Below are 20,454 nucleotides of genomic sequence, written 5' to 3'. Positions count from 1 at the left end.
TGCGTCTCCCCTTTAGGATTAAAGAACGGTTTTGATCAATCTGCGTTCTTCCACTTCAATATGCACAAGAAGAATCAGGCGGTTATATCTTTACGTAGTTCGCATGCTCTAGGACAATCCAATCTTCCCACGTTTGCATATTGCAGTCAAACCACACAGATTGGAGACATAATGACCACCTATATCTCGCACTTGAATAGGAACAACCCTTATGTAAACACTAGATCTGTGTACTGATTCCCAATGCTGAAGACCTATTCTCTCAATTACATCTGCATATCCTGATTAACTCTGTTCTTGTCGGAGGCTTTCAGCAATTGACCCCCAGACATATGGATTATAGAAACCCTATACAGACCCATGGCTACACCATTGATTCTTCATTTTATTATATACAATATGTTCTATCATACATAGTGCTTACCCCAAACAGCCACTGTGCTATCCAAATCATTATTTGTGGAGAAAGCACACAGCATGCCATGTATAAAAACACAACTTCTTCATGAATATGGACAAGTGTCTGGTAAGTCTGACATCTGTGGTATGTAGAATATTTGAAGGTTTTCTAAGGGATAAACTTCAAAAATGACATAGCAGTAAATCTAATAACCAGCATGGATTTATGAAAAGCAGGTTGCATCTTAGGCTGGGTTCACACAAGCATGTTCGGTCCGTAAAGGACGGAACGTATTTCGGCCGCAAGTCCCGGACCGAACACAGTGCAGGGAGCCGGGCTCCTAGCATCATAGTAATGTACGATGCTAGGAGTCCCTGCCTCTCCGTGGAACTACTGTCCCGTACTGAAAACATGATTACAGTACGGGACAGTTGTCCGGCAGCGAGGCAGGGACTCCTAGCGTCGTACAGAACTATGATGCTAGGAGCCCAGCTCCCTGCGGTGTGTTCAGTCCGGGACTTGCGGCCGAAATACGTCCGTCCTTTACGGACCGAACATGCTCGTGTGAATCCAGCCTAACCATCACACTCTATTTCTATGAGTAAAGAAGTGCAAATCAGGATTTTGGTCATGTGGATGATAAAATCGAAGTTTTGCAGAAGCATTTGATACTGTACCACACAACAGACTGTTCTGAAGCTACAGAGGCAGGGACTGGGGGAACATATAGGTACATACATATAATGCAGAGTCCTTCCAGCTCTGTAGGCACCCTGTACTGTCGTATAGTGTCTCCATACAGCACCATATTATGAAGGAATTATTTGTATGAAATCAGAGTCATACAGAGGTACCGTATAGGATGGGCCCATGGACTCCCACGTGCATCAGGATTTACTGGAATACTTCAGAAAATGCAAAGCGGGTTACCTTAAACTCATTGGATTTTACTCAGACTGAAGTCAGATTTCCCAAATCTGAGATAGGCTGGTCAACGAAGGGTTAAGCACATTTTAAACCTTAATGACCAAGCAATTTTTTAAGTTTTTCCATTGTCATATTCCAAGAGCTATAACTTTATTTTTGCGTCGACATAGCTATACAAGGTCTTGTTTTATGCGGGACAAGTTGTATTTTTTTTTTATTAGCACCATTTTGGGGTGCATAGAATTTATTGATTAGCTTTTATAAACTTTTTGGGTTTTTTTTGGGGGGGGGGGTGAAATAGGAAAAAACCCAGAAATTTTGCCACTCTTTTTTTGCGTCCTAAATCTACGCCGTTTACCGTGTGGTATAAATAACACAACTTTATTCAGCAGGTTGTTAAGATTGAAACGATACCAAATTTGTATAGTTTTTGTATGTTTTACACAGTAAAAACGTTTGTTTTTTTTCAAAAGGATTTGTTTTCGTGTCTCCATGTTTGAAGAGCCATAACTGTTTGTTTTTTTCACCGATGCAATTGTAGAAGGGCTTTTTTTTTGCGGGACGACTTGTAGTTTAATCGGTACCATTTTGGAGTAGATGCAACTTTTTATCACATTTTTTTAAGGCAGGATTCACAGAAAACACTAAATTATTCCATTGTTTTTAATTAGATTTTTTACGGCGTTCACCGTGCAGGTTAAATGATGTAATAAGTTTATAGTTGGGGTCGTTACAGACGTGGCGATACCAAATATGTCTAACTTTACTTTATTTTTTTTAATAGTAAAGCATTTTTCATTTTTTTGTTCACCACTTTTCTTTATTAAACTTTTTTTTTTTTTTTTACTAGTCCCACTAGGGGACTTTAACATGCAATCATCCGATCGCTTTTGTATTGCAGTGTATTACTGCCTGTCCTTTTAAAACGGACAGGCATCTGCTAGGCCATAACTTTTTTATTTTTGCGTCGACGTAGCTGTATAAGGTCCTGTTTTTTGCGGGACAAGTTGTACTTTTTAATAGCACCATTTTGGGGTACATATAATTTATTCATGAACTTTTATTAACTTTTTTGGGGGGGGGGATAAAAGAGAACCTGAAATTTCACCACTATTTTTTTGAGCCCTAAATCTACGCCGTTTACCATGTAATATAAATAACACAACAACTTTATTCAACGGGTTGTTACGATTGCAAAGATACCAAATTTGTATAGATTTTGTATGTTTTACTACTTACACAGTAAACACTTTTTTTTCAAAATTATTTGTTCTTGCGTCTCCAGATTTGAAGAGCCATAACTTTTTTATTGTTCCGCCGATGCAGTTGTATGAGGGCTTTTTTTTGCGGGAAGACTTGTAGTTTTTATTGGAACCATTTTGGAGTAGATGCGACTTTTTGATCACTTTTTTTTTAAAGTCAGGATTAACAGAAAACAGCAATTTTTCCATTGTTTTTTATTTTATTTTTTACGGCATTCATCGTGCGGGTTAAATAATGTAACAGCTTTATAGTCGGGGTCGTTACGGACGCCGCGATACCAAATATGTGTAACTTTTTTGCTTTATTGTGTTTTTTTTTTAATAGTAAAGAATTTTGTAAGGGGAAAAAGTGGGTTTTTCATTTTTTTTTTTCACATTTTTTTTTATAAACTTTATTCAACTTTTTTTTACTTTTTTACTAGTTCCACTAGGGGACTTCACTATGCAATTCTCCGATCGCTATTATAATACACTGCAATACTTCTGTATTGCAGTGTATTATGCCTGTCTGTTTAAAACGGACAGGGATCTGCTAGGTCATGCCTCCGGCATAGCCTAGCAGGCATTCATTACAGGCAGACCTGGGGGCCTTTATTAGGCCCCCGGCTGCCATATAAGACACAGACACTCAGTAGCTCTGCTAGCTCAGAGCAAGGAGATTTAACGGCTCCCTGCTGTTTATTTATTCTGATGCAGCGCCGTGAAAAGGCGTATGCATCAGAATAAAGCCCATTAGTGGCCGCCGTGAAAAGGCGTATTGGCAGTCACTAACAGGTTAAAGGGCTTTTTCCCATAATTATTATTTATCACCTATCTGCAGGATAGGTGATTAATTATCTGAATTGTTGAGGTCTGACCGCTGGGACCCTCCACTGATCACGAGAGACAGGCTTACCTTGTTGTTCCTGGGAGCCCCATAGAAATGGAGTGGTAGCGCGTATGCTCAGCCGCCGCTCCATTCATTTCTATGGAGCTGCCAAAGATCGACCCCCACCGATCAGATATTTATCACGTATCTTGTGGATAGGTGATAAGGATTATGGAAAAACCTTTTTAAAGTTTCCCTCCACAAATACGCATAGTAGTAAGTGATATATGCACAGAGGCTATGCCATTTTTACGTTAAAAAAAAAACCAAAAAAAAAAAACCCCAAAACACAAAGAAACTTCTTTCTGATAAAGAACATTCGCTTGAGCAGAGTTTGAAATAGATGATGCAGTTTATTTGAAAGAAATGACCCTCAACCATCAAAAATTAAATACACAAAATAAGACAAAACAGTAAAATCATATAACACATTAAAATAAATTTTGAATGTACAATAGATACTATGTACAAATTCTTAAAAAAATAGTTAATATTTACCTTCATATGGAGTTGGCTATAAATATGTAAAACATTTTTTACATATGTTTGGCATTTTAAAATCTAGGCTAAAATGTCTTAAGTCCAGGATCGGCAGAGACGGACCATGAAGACCCATGTAATTCATATGTTCAAGTACCTCCCCACCATAAATGTTACTAAATATGCAGGAATGGTTGGAACCTCTGGCAGAAGCTCCTAGTGGCAGATGCCATTCCTCACCAGCTGATGAACGCCATTCTCCTTGATTGCAAGTGGAGCGTGGAACTCCTGGTCTTTGACATACGGTTCCAGCCCCTGAAATGAAGAAGTTTTAAGAATGTCAAGGCGTCTGAGCACGTAAACGGCTCAGTATTACACTGGGATACACAGAGTGCCCCAATATACTCAACTACAATGGATTTTTGTAGATCAAATAACTCAATTAATTTAAGCGGAGCTGCTGAATGAATGTGGATAGAACTGAAAAAAATTTAATCCCCAACCGACAATCTATGAAAATAAGAAAAGCCCTGTGCAAAGTAGCAGTCAGGCGTATACATCACATGGTGCGTTAAAGCATAGGATGACCAGCAAGCAGAATTCAATGACTGAAGACTGCACAGAAGTGGGGCCCACAACATATGTCAGAGCTGGTTTGAAAAGTCGAACACAAAATGTTTTTTTTTTCATTTTAGGTGAATATAGCAATATAGCGTGAAGGGTTTATCTTAAGATCAACATTTATAACCTACCTACAGGATAGGTAATACATGTATGGTTGCTGAATGGGGTCCGAGCCCCCTTCCCTCCTCACTGCATACCCCGCAGCGAGGAAGAGCGTGAAGGGAGTGGTGGTCGAGCAGGCGCCTTGCCACTTTACTCAATGTCTATGGGTTTGTTTCCATCAGTCAAGCGATGTACTCGACCGGCTCTATCAGTCCCATATACATTGAATGAAGCAGCGCTACAAATGCTCGACCACTGCTTCATTCAAAATCCCACTGCGGTCGTGCAATGAGGAGGGACGGGGGGCTTGGAACCCACATTCTGGTGATGAGTGGAGACCACAGCGATAAGACATATCACAGATCCTGTGAATTGGCCATAAAATGTTGATCTTGGGATGACCCATTTAAAAAAAATAAAAAAATAGCTGAAAACATGGAAAGTTCCACAACTTTCTGATATATATTTTTCAATTCCTCACCATTTTCAAAAAATGTATGCAATAGTCAGCTCACCCAAGTGTGGTGAATGGTGCACGGGTGACAGCTGGGAGACGCGGAAGCTCCGCAACAATCAAAAGGAGTTTAGGTCATAGCATGCTATGACTTAAAGGGGTTGTCCCAAGATTAAATGGTACTCCCCAACCACAGGATAGGTGATAACATGCACGAGAACGAGGGTCCTATTCCCTTGAATGGAGCAGAAGGTCAAGCTTGCACACAGCCAAGTACAGCGGCAGTGAATCGAGCAGCAATCTCCGGCAGTCCCGTAGACAGTGAATTGAGCAGTAGTGCCCATGCTTGACCTGCCTCTCCATGAGAATGGGGGCCCCATTCCTCTGAATAAATGATCAGTGGGGGTCCAAGTGGTCAGACCCCTACCGACCAGCATGTTATCACAGATCCTGTGGTTAGGGATATCATTTGATCTTGGAACAACCTCTATAAAAAAGGTGGTTTACACGGGCAGATATCGCCCACGTTTAATCACCTTTAACAAGCACCGATCAACAATATAGCTTGTTACGAAGACCGGTCGTACCCCTGCATTTACATTCTTGTCGCCAGAACTTCACGGTTTACAAAAGAAAAATGTGTTGCCGACTAGCGACTATTTTTTTGCCCGCATAATAGCCGATGAACGAGCGTCTGCTTGTTCATTGGTTGATCATTGTCCTGTTTTCCGATCTTTGGCCTGTGTAAAGGGGCCGACTCATTTTGGAACTAGTGTATCCCAAAGTGAGTCACCGAACCTGGCTACAGGGGTTTATACATGTAGTTTGAACTGTGAATTTTAATCTGGATAAAAGATGGTGGTTTCAGTCATCTAATGGAGTACTCGACATCTTCCTCTTGATCATTTTCAAGATATTATTTTGTGGCGAGTGAAACCATTAGCTAGGTTTCCGTCGCCATTGAGCTCAAAAGGTGAGGGAAACGGAAGTTTCCGTTTGACTTCCCGTTGAGTGGTTAACCGGACGGAAACGAACGCCGATTTGAACACACCCTCAGCAGCACAAATATCTGGTAGTTTGCTACAATGTATCAGTCTGGAGTCCAGCCTATTTAGCTCACAGAGATGGTCTAGACTGGGTACGATTTTATCCACTTCACCGACCGCATATTAAGATCTTGAAAACGGTGTGAAACTTAAACTAAAGAATATTAGAAAGTTGTAGAATGTTTCTTTAATCCAGTGATTTACATATAACCCCTCCAATAGAGAGTAGTCGCTTAATTCCAGAGCCATACAATAAATTTTGGCGGTAGAGTTCTAGGATCTTACCTCTCCAGCGTAGGAAACAAGGGGAGATATTTCACACTGAATTGGCAGGTCGCCTACATCCTTCATGCTAAACAAAAAAAATAAAAGTGAAACAATTTTTTTTTTAAAAACTTTCAAAAACTGAAATTATAATAAGTCGCATCAAGCACGGCTGGCAAGGCAACCCTGGTTACAAAGTGGTTGACGAAACCGAAAAGGTAGTGGAGACAGAATCGGTTCCTGGGCCAACCCATCAAAACTAAAAGGAGCAGCGAGTGAGAGAAAGAACATGCACTGATTGATTAGTAGACACTTTACAAGTTTGGAAATCTTAATCTGACACTTTACATCAAGCCTTTATTACATTTGGCACAACCACCATTTACCAGCTGCAACCAGAACAGTGCATTATACTTTGGCATTTTCTGCTTATGTAAAGAAAGTTCTAAAATGCTCAAATATACTTTGTGTTTCTATTCCACGCAATTGTCAACATCCTTTTCTTGCGGTCAGTGAATGGAAAACCATGTTTACAGCTGTTGCAGACCTGTCCTAAAGCTCTTAAAGGTGGACCTGTCCCCTTGTCTCCCTCAGTTTTAGTGAATACCTGCACTCTCTATGAACCAATTCTGGAGCATCTTTTCTTTATAACTCTGCGTTGTGCTGTTCCTCTGTTATTCCTCCGTGAAATTAATGACATTTGTGTTACCATTCCTAATGTCAATAGGATGTGTGCCTACATATTCTGACACGGTCAGCACGGATTGGACAGTCTCAGAGTGTGTATGGGCACCCCCTATTGACAAGTGGAATGCTGACACCCAGTTGTCACCTTATACATTTTATTTTATACAGAAATGGCACAACGCAGAGTTCTAAGAAAATATGCTCCGGCATGGTTTGAGTAAATACTTATTTTACCCAGAAAAAAATTAAATAAATACATGTCAGGAAACTAGGCCGCCTTGAAAAGGCATATTGGTCGTCACTAACTAATCCAACACTGCGAGCAAAACGTGGCCTGAGGGGGCAATGCATGACACATGGATTCTCTCTGGTGTTCCACGAAGCCCTGATCTGGCCTAACACCATATCAATTTTGCCGAGAGGTACATCAAGTACATCAGGACAGGAGAGATTTGCATCTAGTCCTGGGTGGTTCAATTCACTGACAGCAGTCCGATATGTTGAACATGGAGAGGAATTGGAACATGAAGTATCTTAGAAATTGCAGAACTTATACAAAGTTTAGGTATTCTTGATGTACATTTTAAACTCCTTTAAAGTGTATTGTACCAGATTTGACATTGAAAATAATGACGTTTCCTCTAATGCTCCAGTATTGTGAATAGTTTAGCCCGCTCGGTGTTCATCATGGTAGCACCATTAATGACATTGCTTTCAATATGAAATCAATTGAACTATTGCGGTCTTTTGTTTTAAATTTTACGAGTACAATACCCCTTTAAGGAATTAAGTAGCCTGTAGTAGGCAAACCCCTCAACAACTTAAAAGGCCATGTGAACTTTTGAAGTCAAATTTTTAAAAAAAATAAAATTATCTGTATAATCGGATTGTGAACAACTTTTAAATAGGTTTTTATTAAAAAATGTGTTTACTTTTTGAGATACAGGGTCTATGTATCCTTTATACATAGGAGCTGTATTTTGCAGTCTAAGCCGAATCGGTCAGGTCTGCAGGACTGACTGCTTTGGTGAGTGCTGGTCCTGCGTGAGCGAACACATCTAAGTACATAGCTGGTCTGGCGGCTCGGCTAATAGCTGGTCCTGCATGTATCGGACACACCGGTTCCAGCTAATAACAATCTAATCCAAGTTCATCAGTACATAGATGAACTGACGGTCGCTGCTTTAACAGAACGATGCAGCTTCTTTGTATACAGGATAACAAGAAGCTGTATCTCAAAAAGTAATTTTATTAATAAAAGCCTATTCAAAAGTGGTTCACAATCAAATTATACAGTTTTATAAAAAAAAATAAAAAAAAAATAATACATTCGACTTTAAAAAGGTTTACATAGCCTTTAAGGAAAGAATATAATAGATTGTCTGTTTCCCAGATAGTCCATGTAATTCTGAATAGGAGACTGGTCTGCTGATGGTGGCGTCCTGGCTCGAGAGAACTGAAAAATTAACAGTCAGTCAACAAGGGGGTGATCAACTATTAGGATGCAGTCATAAACATGGCACCATGCAGCGTTACAAGTAAAACCCAAATAACTTGTTAAAATAGTGAAAAAAAAAAAGTCACAAAACAAGAAGATACAGCTCCCCAGACCAGGTCTCACTGATCCAAATCCAGAGAAACGTTCATGAAACTAAATTAAAATAAAAACGTATTAATCCAACCTATCAGTGCCCAGCAATTTGGCTGCCACGTGAGCCTTCTAGCTTAAAAAGGCTCAAATGGGAGCAGAAATTTGAGCGCACGGATTTTTAACTTGGAATTGGAATTAAAGTGCTCAACTCATTTCGGGAACATTGCTCTAGATTTTGCTATTTGTACCCTCCACCATGTACAGAAGCCAGTGTTAGTTGCCCTTGTAGAAGACCCTGCACCATGCAACCATAGTTACTTGTTCTGTGTGTGGTCTCGCGTGGTTCCATTCTGTGGTTTGGAATGGCTGTTTTAAAGATAAATGTAATAACTCATTAATCTTGTTGGCAATTTACAACACTAGAGAATCCTGCAGGAAGTGAAAAAGTTATACTATACTGATATGTATAGCAGCGCCTGCCCCTTTTCTGTGGATTTAGAGTGGAAAGATGTTAGGATGTGTTCAGAAAGGTTTTTTTCCCACGCGGATTTTGCACCAGTATCCACTTACAAATGCTCCCCATAGATCTCAATGGGAAATCGACACTGCCGTTCAAACGCCATGGAATTTTTCACGTCGCGAGAAAAAAATAAAGTGATTTATCACTTTTCTGCCTGCAAATACATAGTGTGGACATAGCCTTACAAAGATTTCCTTCCTCTTGAAGGCCCAGCATGGTAATGCAGTACCTGAATGGCCCATTTATTTCAATGGGCACCAAAGAACACACTAGACACTCCAGTGATTTATTTTTTATTGCGGCCCCCATTTTTGTAAAGTACACCCGGTAAAGGGTAGGGCAGGTCATCCTCTTGCCAGGTGCTTTGTTGCTTAAATAGCCCAGCCGCAATTATGTCCCGTGACCGGCCAAATCCTACAGAGTCTGCTGTGGAGACTCTTTCACTATGCATTCCTATGAGACTCACACGGAGCGTTTAAAGGAATGCATAGTGAAGGACTTCTGGTCCACACAGCAGACGCTCTAGTAATTGGCCGGGCACAGTGAGATCGCGAAACAAACAAAGTGCCTGGGAAGAGGATGATCTTCCCTACCTTTTACCAGGTGTACTTTACAAACAGGGGCCTGCAATAATAATAATATAAAAAACAAAAAAACACTGGAGGGTCTTTTTTCATTTCCTATGAAGTGTCGCAGCTTTCCTCATTAACTGTAGTCAAGTGTAGGAGTCCAAACTGGACAACCTCTTTGAAGCAGTCTTTAGTCTTATAATTGCTCTGAGCAATTCCGGCACTTAGAAGAAAGCACACACTTTAAATTGCAGAGCTTTATTTAGTAATATGTTATAATTCAACCTAGAACTGTTCCACATAGAATTTAAAGGATTAAAAGTTAATCAAAAAGATTTTTGGGCCACCTTTGGATACAGTGAAACGTAACCAAAAGAGCCATTTAAGAATATTTATCACGAGGTACAAAACCTGAATAACAATCTTCCTTGTGTTGGAACCAGAATGGACATTGTGTCTCTGAACACGGCGAGCTATCACTTAAAGCGTACCCGTCGTTTCAGGTGACTTTTCAGAATAAGCGGTCTTGTGTACATGAGGAATTACGCTATTCCTGACCATTATATGACTTGTATCCTGCATTTTCCCCCTCTGTATGCACTCTCTAATTGAGAGACGAGCTGCTATGAGGTCTCCCATACACTGCACACAGAGACAATAGGAGATCCTGCTTTCTCATCTCTGTAGCACACAGTAAGAACTAGTAGCAGGGAGGAGATTACACAGCAGTAATGAGCAGTGTAGCTGTGAATCCAGCACTGGCATGAGATAGTACACTACTAGAAGCAGTGTCCCTGCCTCGGTCTTCCTCTAGACTTCTATGGGCAGGATGTAACCTGATCTCTCATTGAGTTGATAATCCATCTCGGCTCTCAAACTGTTTTTTAGCAGTGAATTGAGAGATAATGATCAGTGCAGGGGAAGAAGTGGCTCGAAAGTAGTAAAGGAAGCAATTTTCTCTATTAAGGTATATTACAAAGTTTCTTACATTCACTTGCACTATTAAATTTAATGCAAAGTTTCTTAAAATGATAGTGACAGTTAAACCCCTTCACGCACCAGTGTGTAAAAAATGTTTTCAAAATTAATATTAAAAAAAAGTTTAAAAAAAACAAAAAAAAAACCTTTTCCCATTTTCCCCCTAAAGTAATGTAAAAAATAAAAACAAACAAAATTTGGCATCGCTGCGTCCGTAAAAGTCTCAACTATAACAATATAGCAGTATTCAACGCGCACAGTGAACGCCAAATTAGCGCTCAAGAAAAATGTAATAAAAAGTGACCAAAAAAATAAAAAAATTGTACCGAAAATAAAATACAGCTAGTCCCGCAAAGAATAATAATACTGCTAAAATCGGTGAAAAAATAAGAAAAAAAAGTTATAGCTCTCAGAATATGACGACGAAAAACTTCGAGGCTCTGTCACCAGATTCTCAAATCCCTATCTCCTATTGCATGTGATCGGCGCTGCAAGGTAGATAACAGTAACGTTTTTGTTTAAAAAAACGTTAATTTTTGGCCAAGTTATGAGCAATTTTATATTTATTTGCATATATATATATATATATATATATATATATATATAGAATAGCTCATAACTTGGCCAAAAATGAACGTTTTTTTTTTAAAAAAACAACGTTACTCTTATCTACATTGCAGCGCCGATCACATGCAATAGGAGATAGGGATTTGAGAATCTGGTGACAGAGCCTCTTTAACAAAAAGTTTATCAATAAAAGTAGTAAAATATATATATAAAAAAAAAAAACTATATAAAATTTGGTATCACCGTAATCGTATGGAGACACAGAATAAAGATAAGTTCTCGTTATTACCGCATAGTGAAAGCCATAAAAACGAAACCCAAAAAGCAATTGAGGAATCACAGTTTTTTCCAACTTCAGCTCGCAAAGTATTTATTTTCAGTTTCCCAGTACTTTATATGGAACTATAAATGGTACCAAAAGAAACTACAACTCCTCCCGCAAAAAATAAGCACTCACACCATTCTATTGACAAAAAAAAAAAAAAAGAAGGAGTTATGGCTCTTGGAATGCGGGGAGTGAAAAACTAAAAATCAAAAAATGGCTTTGTCCCGAAGGGGTTAAGAAAAGACCTTGACAACACAGTAAACATCCGACCTACTAAGCAGACGTTCACTTTCCATCATTATTGTGAAATATCCAGGTTCAGCCAATACTTACAGGGGAATAGCGGGAATCCGGGTGCCATTCTCATCCACAAATTGTCCTCCGGCATTGAGAACCCAGCAGTGATGTAGAGACATGAGTGCATGGCGGGCAGTACTAGGATTGTCCTTTCCATTTTGGCTGTCTGCATTTTTCAGAGGGGAGAATTCTTCTTCTCGTAGCACCTCAAATACCACAAACTTGCTGTGTGTGAACAGAGCAACAAGATCAAAGTCAGACCGGCATGGCTACCAGAACGCTGGGAATGCGGACAAGTGAGCTGTATGCAATATTAACCCTATCAATACTGCACATTTTTTTCTACTTAACATAATAAGACACTTTAGCGATTTTCCACTCTTGCTGGTTAAAGAGGCTCTGTCACCACATTATAAGTGCCCTGTCTCCTACATAATGTGATCGGCGCTGTAATGTAGATTACAGAAGTGTTTTTTTTTAGAAAAACGATAATTTTTGAAGGAGTTATGAGCTATATTAGCTTTATGCTAATGAGTTTCCTAATAGACAACTGGGCGTGTTTTACTTTTCAACCAAGTGAGGGTTGACCAATCAGCATCATACACTTCTCCCCATTCATTTACACTGCAGATAGCGATATAGCTATATCACTATGTGCAGCCACATAAACACACTATAACATTACTCAAATGTCCTGACAGTGAATATACATTACCTCCAGCCAGGACGTCATGTGTATTCAGAATCCTGACCACCTCTGTGATTTACAGCATAGCAGGCGCAGTCTCGTGAGATTACGCTGTAAACTCATTTGCAGCGAGATCTCGGTGTGCTGTGCTGTAGTCTCACACAGACGCTACAGAAGTGTCAGGATTCTGAATACACATCACGTCCTGGCTGGAGGTAATGTATATTCACTGTCAGGACACTGCAGTAGCGTTATAGTGTGTTTATGTGGCTGCACATAGCGATATAGCTATATCGCTATCTGCTGTGTAAATGAATGGGGAGAAGTGTATGATGCTGATTGGTCAGCGTCATACACTCCTCTGTACAACGCCCACTTGGCCATATAGTGAAACCCGCCCAGTTGTTCGTTAAGAGACTCATTAGCATAAAGCTAATATAGCTCATAACTCCGTCAAAAATTATAGTTTTTCTAAATAAAAAGCACTGCTGTAATCTACATTACAGCACCAATCACATTATGTACAAGATAGGCCACTTATAATGTGGTGACAGAGTCTCTTTAAACAGTCAGAATTATTCTTTTATGCCATTGGAAGATTTTTTTTGTGTGACAGTTTGTATAAAAAAATTATGTAATATTTTCACACATATAGTATTTGCTGTTAAGAAAATGTAAAAATATAAATTCTCAATTTAAAAAGTTTTTTTTTTGTTATTACATCGAGAAACCCTAAAATATATATTATATATATATATATATATATATATACACATACACATACACACGTGTCTGCTTTAGTCTACAGTTTATTTTAACATATAAACATGGCGAGATAAGGGGAATAACGGCTAGTCGAGGGCTTCAGAAACAGTTTTTTGGGGAGAAATTAGGGGTTTTCCATAAAGAAGAAGAAAAAAAAAAAAAAAAAAAGTGTTATATATATATATATATATATATATATATATATATATATATATATAAAATAAACACTACATATTTCCCCTGTAACTGGCACAGCTCCAATTAAAGGGGAAAACAGCCTAGTTAGACGCAGTAGCAGTTGTCTCCGTGATCACAGCGCTCCATTCATTTCTATGGAGATGCTGGAGACGGTGGTCCTGGAAGTCCTGTAAAAATGAATAAAGCGCTGGTCGAGCATGCGCACCATTGCCATGTACCACTTCTGGTCTCCCCGTTCTCTTTGCTGGGGGTCTCAGCGGTCTGAACCCCAGAAATCACACATGCATTTTGTACCTATAGCCAAAGGAAAGGAAATACAAGTTTAACCATCTGATGTACTCACTTTGCAAACTGGAAAATATCAAACACAAACTTCTCCATTTTCATCCCGTTCGGTTTATCGGGGTGAATCAGCAAGCCCTGAGCATCCACAAAAGGGATTTTCTTCACAGCAACATGATGCTGCAGCTGAGGTTCATGGACCCTGTAAAATATAGACCGTATAAGAGCAAGACTCTTCAGAGCCCCCGCCTCATCTATTTCATGGCTGAGCTACTTACTCCACCACTTGCTGTAGGAACTTTCTAGTGAAGAAGTGGTTGGCAATGTTACCAGCATTATACATAAGTCTTCCATCTGCACTCCGTTTTTGAGCCGTGGCCAGGGTGATCTCACTGTATTCCACTACCTGGTACACACCGTCCACCCGACAAACAACGCCTACTGGTTCAGTGGGATTCATCTTCTCCACAACCTGGATTTGCAATATGGAATAGTACAGGAGTTTACAGTGCGGTTTTATATATGGGGATAAAGGGGTTAAGGGTGAACTCTTTATGGCCATTTATAAGGTAATAAAACCGTATAACTGCGTGGATTGGCTTGCATGCATTTTTCAAAGCGCGTTTTCTCCATTACATACATAATGAAATAGAGAAGCAGAATATCGAAACATTTCATGCGAGAAAAGAAGCATATTTTCTACCTTTAATACAGAAGACATACGCGTAAGTCATTGTCCAGCTTTTACCTTGGCCCCGCAATCTGCCCCCTTAGCCACGCAGAAGCCGATAAACACTGGATCTGCCACCTTTACCAAGACGTTGTCCACACAATAGACATGAATGAGATCTATGCCACGTTTTTCCATATCTTTGAGCACTCCATGTGCACCCAATGCTCTATACAGTCCTCCATTACCATCTGCAAACAAGAAAATGCTTTAATAAATTCAGTAAGTAGTGGTAGGCGGGGTTCACTGGTAAGTTTTGCAGTTTGTTGTTTTTTTCAGCCAAAAACGTAATAGACAGGTAACCGTAGTAAAATCATGCTGTAAATAAGGGCTTAAAGTGGTTTTCTGGTTTAGAAAAAAAAATAAAAAATTTAAAAAATACCCTATTAGTAAATTCTAAGTTAAGAGATGGGAAAATGCCATTCAGGGCCATCCTCGATTAGCCAGAGCAGCTACTAGTGTCTCTCTAGGGGACCTGGCAGGTCTATGTGTTAGACAGACAGCCCGTTGATGCTTCAGTCCCCCTGCAGGGGTGCTATAGGGGAACTCAACACTTGCTAACGGGTTTCCGAACAATACGCAGTTAATGCTGGGGTTCCCATCAGCAGGATAACCGGTCATCAGCTTATAATTCGGGCACCAGATTAACAAAAAGGGAATTTATAAAGCGGACAACGCCTTCAAAGCCCAGCTTTATTATATATCAAAATATATCCACAAGCCAACCTGGTGCCATGGAAAGCTTGCCCTTTTCCTCCATAAGGATCTTCCCATCAAAACTCATTGCTGGCAACATTCCTTGTTGAAATAGTACTATGTTTTCTTCATTTAGACCAAAATAATGATGTTTTTGGAAGAACTCCTGGGTAGATTCCATAGTACGGCCACTTGTCATAATGTACCTGTAAAATGAAAGCGGATGGGAACATTTATTGGAAAGCTTTATGCAATATAAAAGCTACATTTCTTCCTTAATGCAAGACTAAAACCCAAATTGGGGACAAAAAAAAAGCGATCTTTTAAAGGGAACCTGTCACCAGCATTTCACCAATTAAACCAGCAATACCTGGTAGTAGTGGGTGAAAAATCATTTTTATTTAACCTATAATTATCTTCTAAGTCGGCTCTGTACCTTTAGTATTCCGTTTTTTAGTGTTCCCGCGCCGTATGCTAATGAGCACGAGTCATATCTTCAGTGAAAAAGGGTCATATCTTCATTCCTCAAGCCTTCCCGAGTAACCCCGCCTCCTTACTTTTGATTGACAGCTTATTTTTGGATTGTCAGAATTCAGGGCGGGACAGCATAAGAAGCTGAACGAACGAGACTGCTGGATTATTACCATAAAAGGCGCAAAATGTTTGCAGACCGTTATTTACAGTCAGAGGAGGAGTTTAGAAGGGGGAACGCCAATGAACTTTCGACAGGAGCGGCCAGCGAGGGGTGTGTAGAGTTCAATAGTTGAAATACTGGTGACAGGTTGCCTTTAACGCAAGTTTTCATCTAAGGCGCTGTTCACATCTGCGCTTTGATTTCCAGTATTCTGTTTCCCACAGAACCCACTGACTTTAATAGGTTCTTGTCAATCTTCTGGACAAAATAGAAATGCTACACACGCTGCGTTTTTTTGTTCAGCAAAGGAAACCCGACGGAGATGTGAACAGGGCCTTAGTGCTTCCTCATACCACATTTCACGGCTTCCGGCCAAGCATCATGCGTACATGACAGCGAATATTTACAGGTGTCGCCCATTGTTTGGTGGTAATGTTTAGTGCGCCTACAGAAGCATTGTATGGAGATGCGCCATTGAAATAACGTCCTATGATTTGCTACATATTCTGCCTTACCCAGTTCCATGCACAGGATCAAACTTAAGCCAACATATTACTCACCACGGAATGATACAGTCCTTCCCATGTTTCTCCTTTGCTAGCCTCTGTAACTTCAAGATGCGTTCTGCCTGGATCTGGAAGAGGCTTTTGTGAGAGGGCAGGCCAACGTCATACATACCCTTTGGGTACGTCACCCCCAATCGGGTACCCTGCCCACCAGCTAGCAGCAGTACTGCCACTTTACCATGTGCTATGTGAGTAAAACCTGGAAATCAAAAACAAAAACGAATTATATAAATTCAACTTGAATAAATCAGACAAACTATTTAAAAGAAATACATTCAACCAAGTATCACAACACCTCCTAAAAAGTTACACGAGCAGGACACGTTTACGAGAAATCACAAACGCAGATTTTTTTCCAAAATGTATATCCAGAACTAGAAAAACATGGCTACGTTCTTTTAAAAAAACAAACTGCACCACACCTTTCCACAGCTTGTGTATGGTATTGCAGCTCAGCCACAGTCATTTCAATAGAGCGGAGCTACAACACCAGACAGAACCCATGGGAAGTTGGGCATCTGAGGAAGCTTTGTGGCACACCTAGCATGACAATTTGTTTAACCTCTACCCCACTTACAGAGATCAAAGGCGGTCAGTGTAGGACAGGTAAGTTAAGGTATAGAAGCCTGCAGGTCACAGACCACATAACATTAATGTCAACAGGATAAATTATACTATGTGGTTACCTTCAGCTTCCCAGTCGTCAAGATGCTCTCGATCCCGTGTGACACTGCCCAGAACCTCTTTTGGTACGGCCTCCATCCTGGCATCCACTTTTTCTTGTGCAGAAGATACAGAAAATGCAGCCATAGCTCTGTGAAAGAAGCCATTGAGTTCCTGGAAGCTCAAGCCGTGCAACTCCTCCAGTAAATGAGAGCGCTGGGTCTCCGACAACTCATCCCAAAACTGCAACACATGGTTCTGACCAGCCTCAGCCAGGGACAGACGGACAGCTTCTACATCCATGTTGCCGATACGATTTCTACAGAGAAAGGTTAGAAAAAGAGTTAAACCTACACACCTCTGGTTAGGAACATGTCCGCTGAGGTCAAGAAAGGAGAATGCACATCTAATAGAGTAACTACTAGAAATGCTTCATAAGCAGGAGGGTTTGCTTTAAGAATGTCAGCAGAATACAGACTACTGTTTGCTGCATCCTGTAGTGTGAAATGGACTACAGCCGGTCATTAAACAACCCATATTCTGCAGATAGTCTAGCAGGGCAAAAAAGGGAAACTGGAATATCCCAAAGCCCTATAAAGTTCCTATGGATGGCGGCAGTGTTCCCTATAGGACCACTTTCAATCCAGGCTTGGTTGCTGCTGTACTTTGCAGCAGCCAGTGAATAGAATTTCATAAAACCCTATTCATACAAGGCAGTTTGTAGCATAGGACACATCCAGTTTAGGTGCCTGTTTTATCTTGAGGCTGCCTGGCCAGCCCATCATAGTCAATTGCCAACCATGCAGCCTACAGCAAAAGCAGAGCCCACAAGAAACAAAGTGGCACAGCCCCTGGCGAACTTAACATTGCTGCATATTCTAGCAATACGCAATTCATAGCTGTCCCGAGACCACTCTTTTAAAATATTTTTTTAATTTATGGTGTTTATTAAGCTGAAATCATTGTCTATTGACATGTCGTACAACTTTAGAATACACTTGAGGGAAGATTTATAAAAACTGGTGCAAAGAAAAAGTGGAGTTGTTTCCCATAGCAACTACTAGCACTCCAATTTCTTTTTTTCCCAAGTTTTTTTTTTTTTTGTCAGTTAAACAATAGAAACAAATAACTAACTAAACATACAGATATACGGAGGAGCCACAAATGGTTTTTTCAGGATGGACAGCGCAAATAATCGCATCACATAACACAGCGGTCAGTAAGGGAGAGTCCGACCTGTGGAATAGAGGAGGTACCGCTGTCAGCAATAGCCCAGAAACCAAAAATGGATTCAACATACAGGAGGACAGAACAGGGTAGACAAGGGGAAGGAGGACGGGGAAAAAAGGGGGACACGGTATTGCAAGAACCAGCGTGTATTTAATGTTAGAGTAGTAGCAACATAGTCACCCCATCCAGGACCATCGAAACACAGTCACCCCATCCAGGACCATCGAAACGCAGTCACCCCATCCAGGACCATCGAAACGCAGTCACCCCATCCAGGACCATCGAAACGCAGTCACCCCATCCAGGACCATCGAAACGCAGTCACCCCATCCAGGACCATCGAAACAGTCGTCCCCCATTCAGGACCATCGAAACACAGCCCCCCCCCCCCATTCAGGACCATCGAAACATAGTCACCCCATCGGGCCGATATTAGATCGAACCGGCCTTACATGTATACGTATATGGTCAATGCCATTAGGTATACGCCCCTTTTCCTATGCACCAGTTTTGCTAAATTTTCCCCAAAGTGTTTTAGTTCCTCACCATTTAAGATATGTTTGCCATCAGTGAACGGAAACATTCTGGTATACATTCAGTGGCTGAAGACCTGTACAGACCAAATACTTCACAGTTCACTACAATTGTGTCCAGACAATCCTGAGCAAGTCAAGTACATCATGCGGATACTTTGCTACAATGTGTCGGTGCTCTATCACCACAATTGTAGCAAATCCCCAGCTGTGAGAAGTATTACATCAGTACAGGCTTTTAGTCTCTGGATGTAAACAGGAATGTTTCCACTCACTGACAACAAACAAGGCTTGAAAATGGTGAGAAAGTTGTGGAACTTTTTAGAATACAATGATTAAACTTTGCCGAAAAAGAAAGTGTATATATATATATATACACACACACACACACACACACACACACACACACACACACACACACACACGTGCCCCATGTACCATCCCACCTACATCCACACAGAAACCAGTTCTGCATTATATCAACCATACCACAGCCCTCACTACTCAACATCAGCGCAATACCATAGACCTTTCCTATACGTTTCACATCAAGCACCATTGTCCCGGCCGTCCTCTAATACATGACCTCCTCTCTATATAGACACACAGGCCGTGTACTTATCGTCACATTATGTACACTCACCCTCCAAACCGGATTCTTATGCACATATATCCGCACGCCCTGTGACCTCTTTATATACAGTACTGCGTTGGCCCCGCCCATAAACAGCAAGCTAGTCCTGTCTCCATAGCAGCGCTTAGTGGCATGACGTGGCCATCTTACGGTTGGAGCAGTCTGGGACGCACATATTTCAAGTCCCAACGCTGCACCAAAGGGCCGTGTCTGAAAGAAGTTTTTTAATTCGCTGAAATTTAATGACGTCACTCGGCTTCCTCCAATGGAGATGGTGGCACTCTATTTTCTCCGCCCACTGTGCTTCGTGGCACGTTATGATGCATAGAAGGAAGCGTATCATATGGGCGGGGCTTGCGCATCCCAGTTATTGTACGTACGTAGATTGGTGTGTGGGGAGTGACCCCACACTGATGTTTCATACGGACTGGCGTCTGCTGAAGTAGGAGCGTGTATTTCATGGCATGCCGTAATTCTGCCGTAAAATCGGTGGTGAAAATGCAGCATAAAAAAACCTGCAGGGCACGTGGTGTATTCTCCCTCAAGTTTTGGAAATGCAAATTAAATGTCGACCCCCCGCCACTCCTAGTCCCAACTAAAGGAGAAATGCTCCATGACCAACTTTTCAACGCCCAGGGTTTTATTTTTATTTTTTTAAAGAGGCTCTGTCACCACATTATAAGTGCCCTGTCTCCTACATAAGGAGATCGGCGCTGTAATGTAGCTAACAGCAGTGCTTTTTATTTAGAAAAACTATCTATTTTCACCACATTAGGAGCGATTTTAGATTTATGCTAATTAGCTTCTTAATGCCCAAGTGGGCTTTTACTTTAGACCAAGTGGGCGTTGTACAGAGGAGTGTATGACGCTGACC

The 20,454-nt window shown here is 40.7% G+C and overlaps 1 protein-coding gene across 4 annotated transcripts; it reads right to left on the bottom strand.

Annotated features, from left to right (window-relative positions):
* Window positions 1-3,790: 3,790 nt before the first annotated feature.
* Window positions 3,791-19,751, bottom strand: UAP1 (UDP-N-acetylglucosamine pyrophosphorylase 1). 4 transcript variants are annotated; one of them, XM_075833309.1, is made up of 12 exons: window positions 19,590-19,751; window positions 18,327-18,419; window positions 17,207-17,502; window positions 16,515-16,719; window positions 15,351-15,526; window positions 14,643-14,815; window positions 14,173-14,366; window positions 13,956-14,096; window positions 11,998-12,186; window positions 9,024-9,071; window positions 6,449-6,515; window positions 3,791-4,252 (listed from the first exon to the last, which is right to left on the bottom strand). In XM_075833309.1, exons 1-12 carry the CDS (start codon window positions 19,613-19,615, stop codon window positions 4,154-4,156), a joined length of 1,707 nt encoding a protein of 568 aa, XP_075689424.1. In that variant the 5' UTR covers window positions 19,616-19,751; the 3' UTR covers window positions 3,791-4,153. The 4 variants fall into 4 exon arrangements, with proteins under 4 accessions (XP_075689424.1, XP_075689425.1, XP_075689426.1 ...); XM_075833310.1 differs by lacking the exon at window positions 9,024-9,071; XM_075833311.1 differs by lacking the exon at window positions 18,327-18,419.
* Between the last annotated feature and the right edge of the window lie 703 nt (window positions 19,752-20,454).

The sequence above is a fragment of the Rhinoderma darwinii genome, chromosome 7, assembly GCF_050947455.1.
Source record: "Rhinoderma darwinii isolate aRhiDar2 chromosome 7, aRhiDar2.hap1, whole genome shotgun sequence".
Taxonomy (NCBI): Eukaryota; Metazoa; Chordata; class Amphibia; order Anura; family Rhinodermatidae; genus Rhinoderma; species Rhinoderma darwinii.
This window is presented reverse-complemented; position numbering and strand designations above follow the sequence as displayed.

Coding starts and splice junctions, on each gene's coding strand:
- UAP1 (XM_075833309.1), bottom strand. CDS start 19,615: ATGTGCATAAGAATCCGGTTTGGAGG. Junction 18,420..19,589: donor ATAAGAATCCGGTTTGGAGG/GTGAGTGTACAT, acceptor TCTATTCCACAG/GTCGGACTCTCCCTTACTGA. Junction 16,720..17,206: donor TGACGACTGGGAAGCTGAAG/GTAACCACATAG, acceptor TTTGATTTCCAG/GTTTTACTCACATAGCACAT.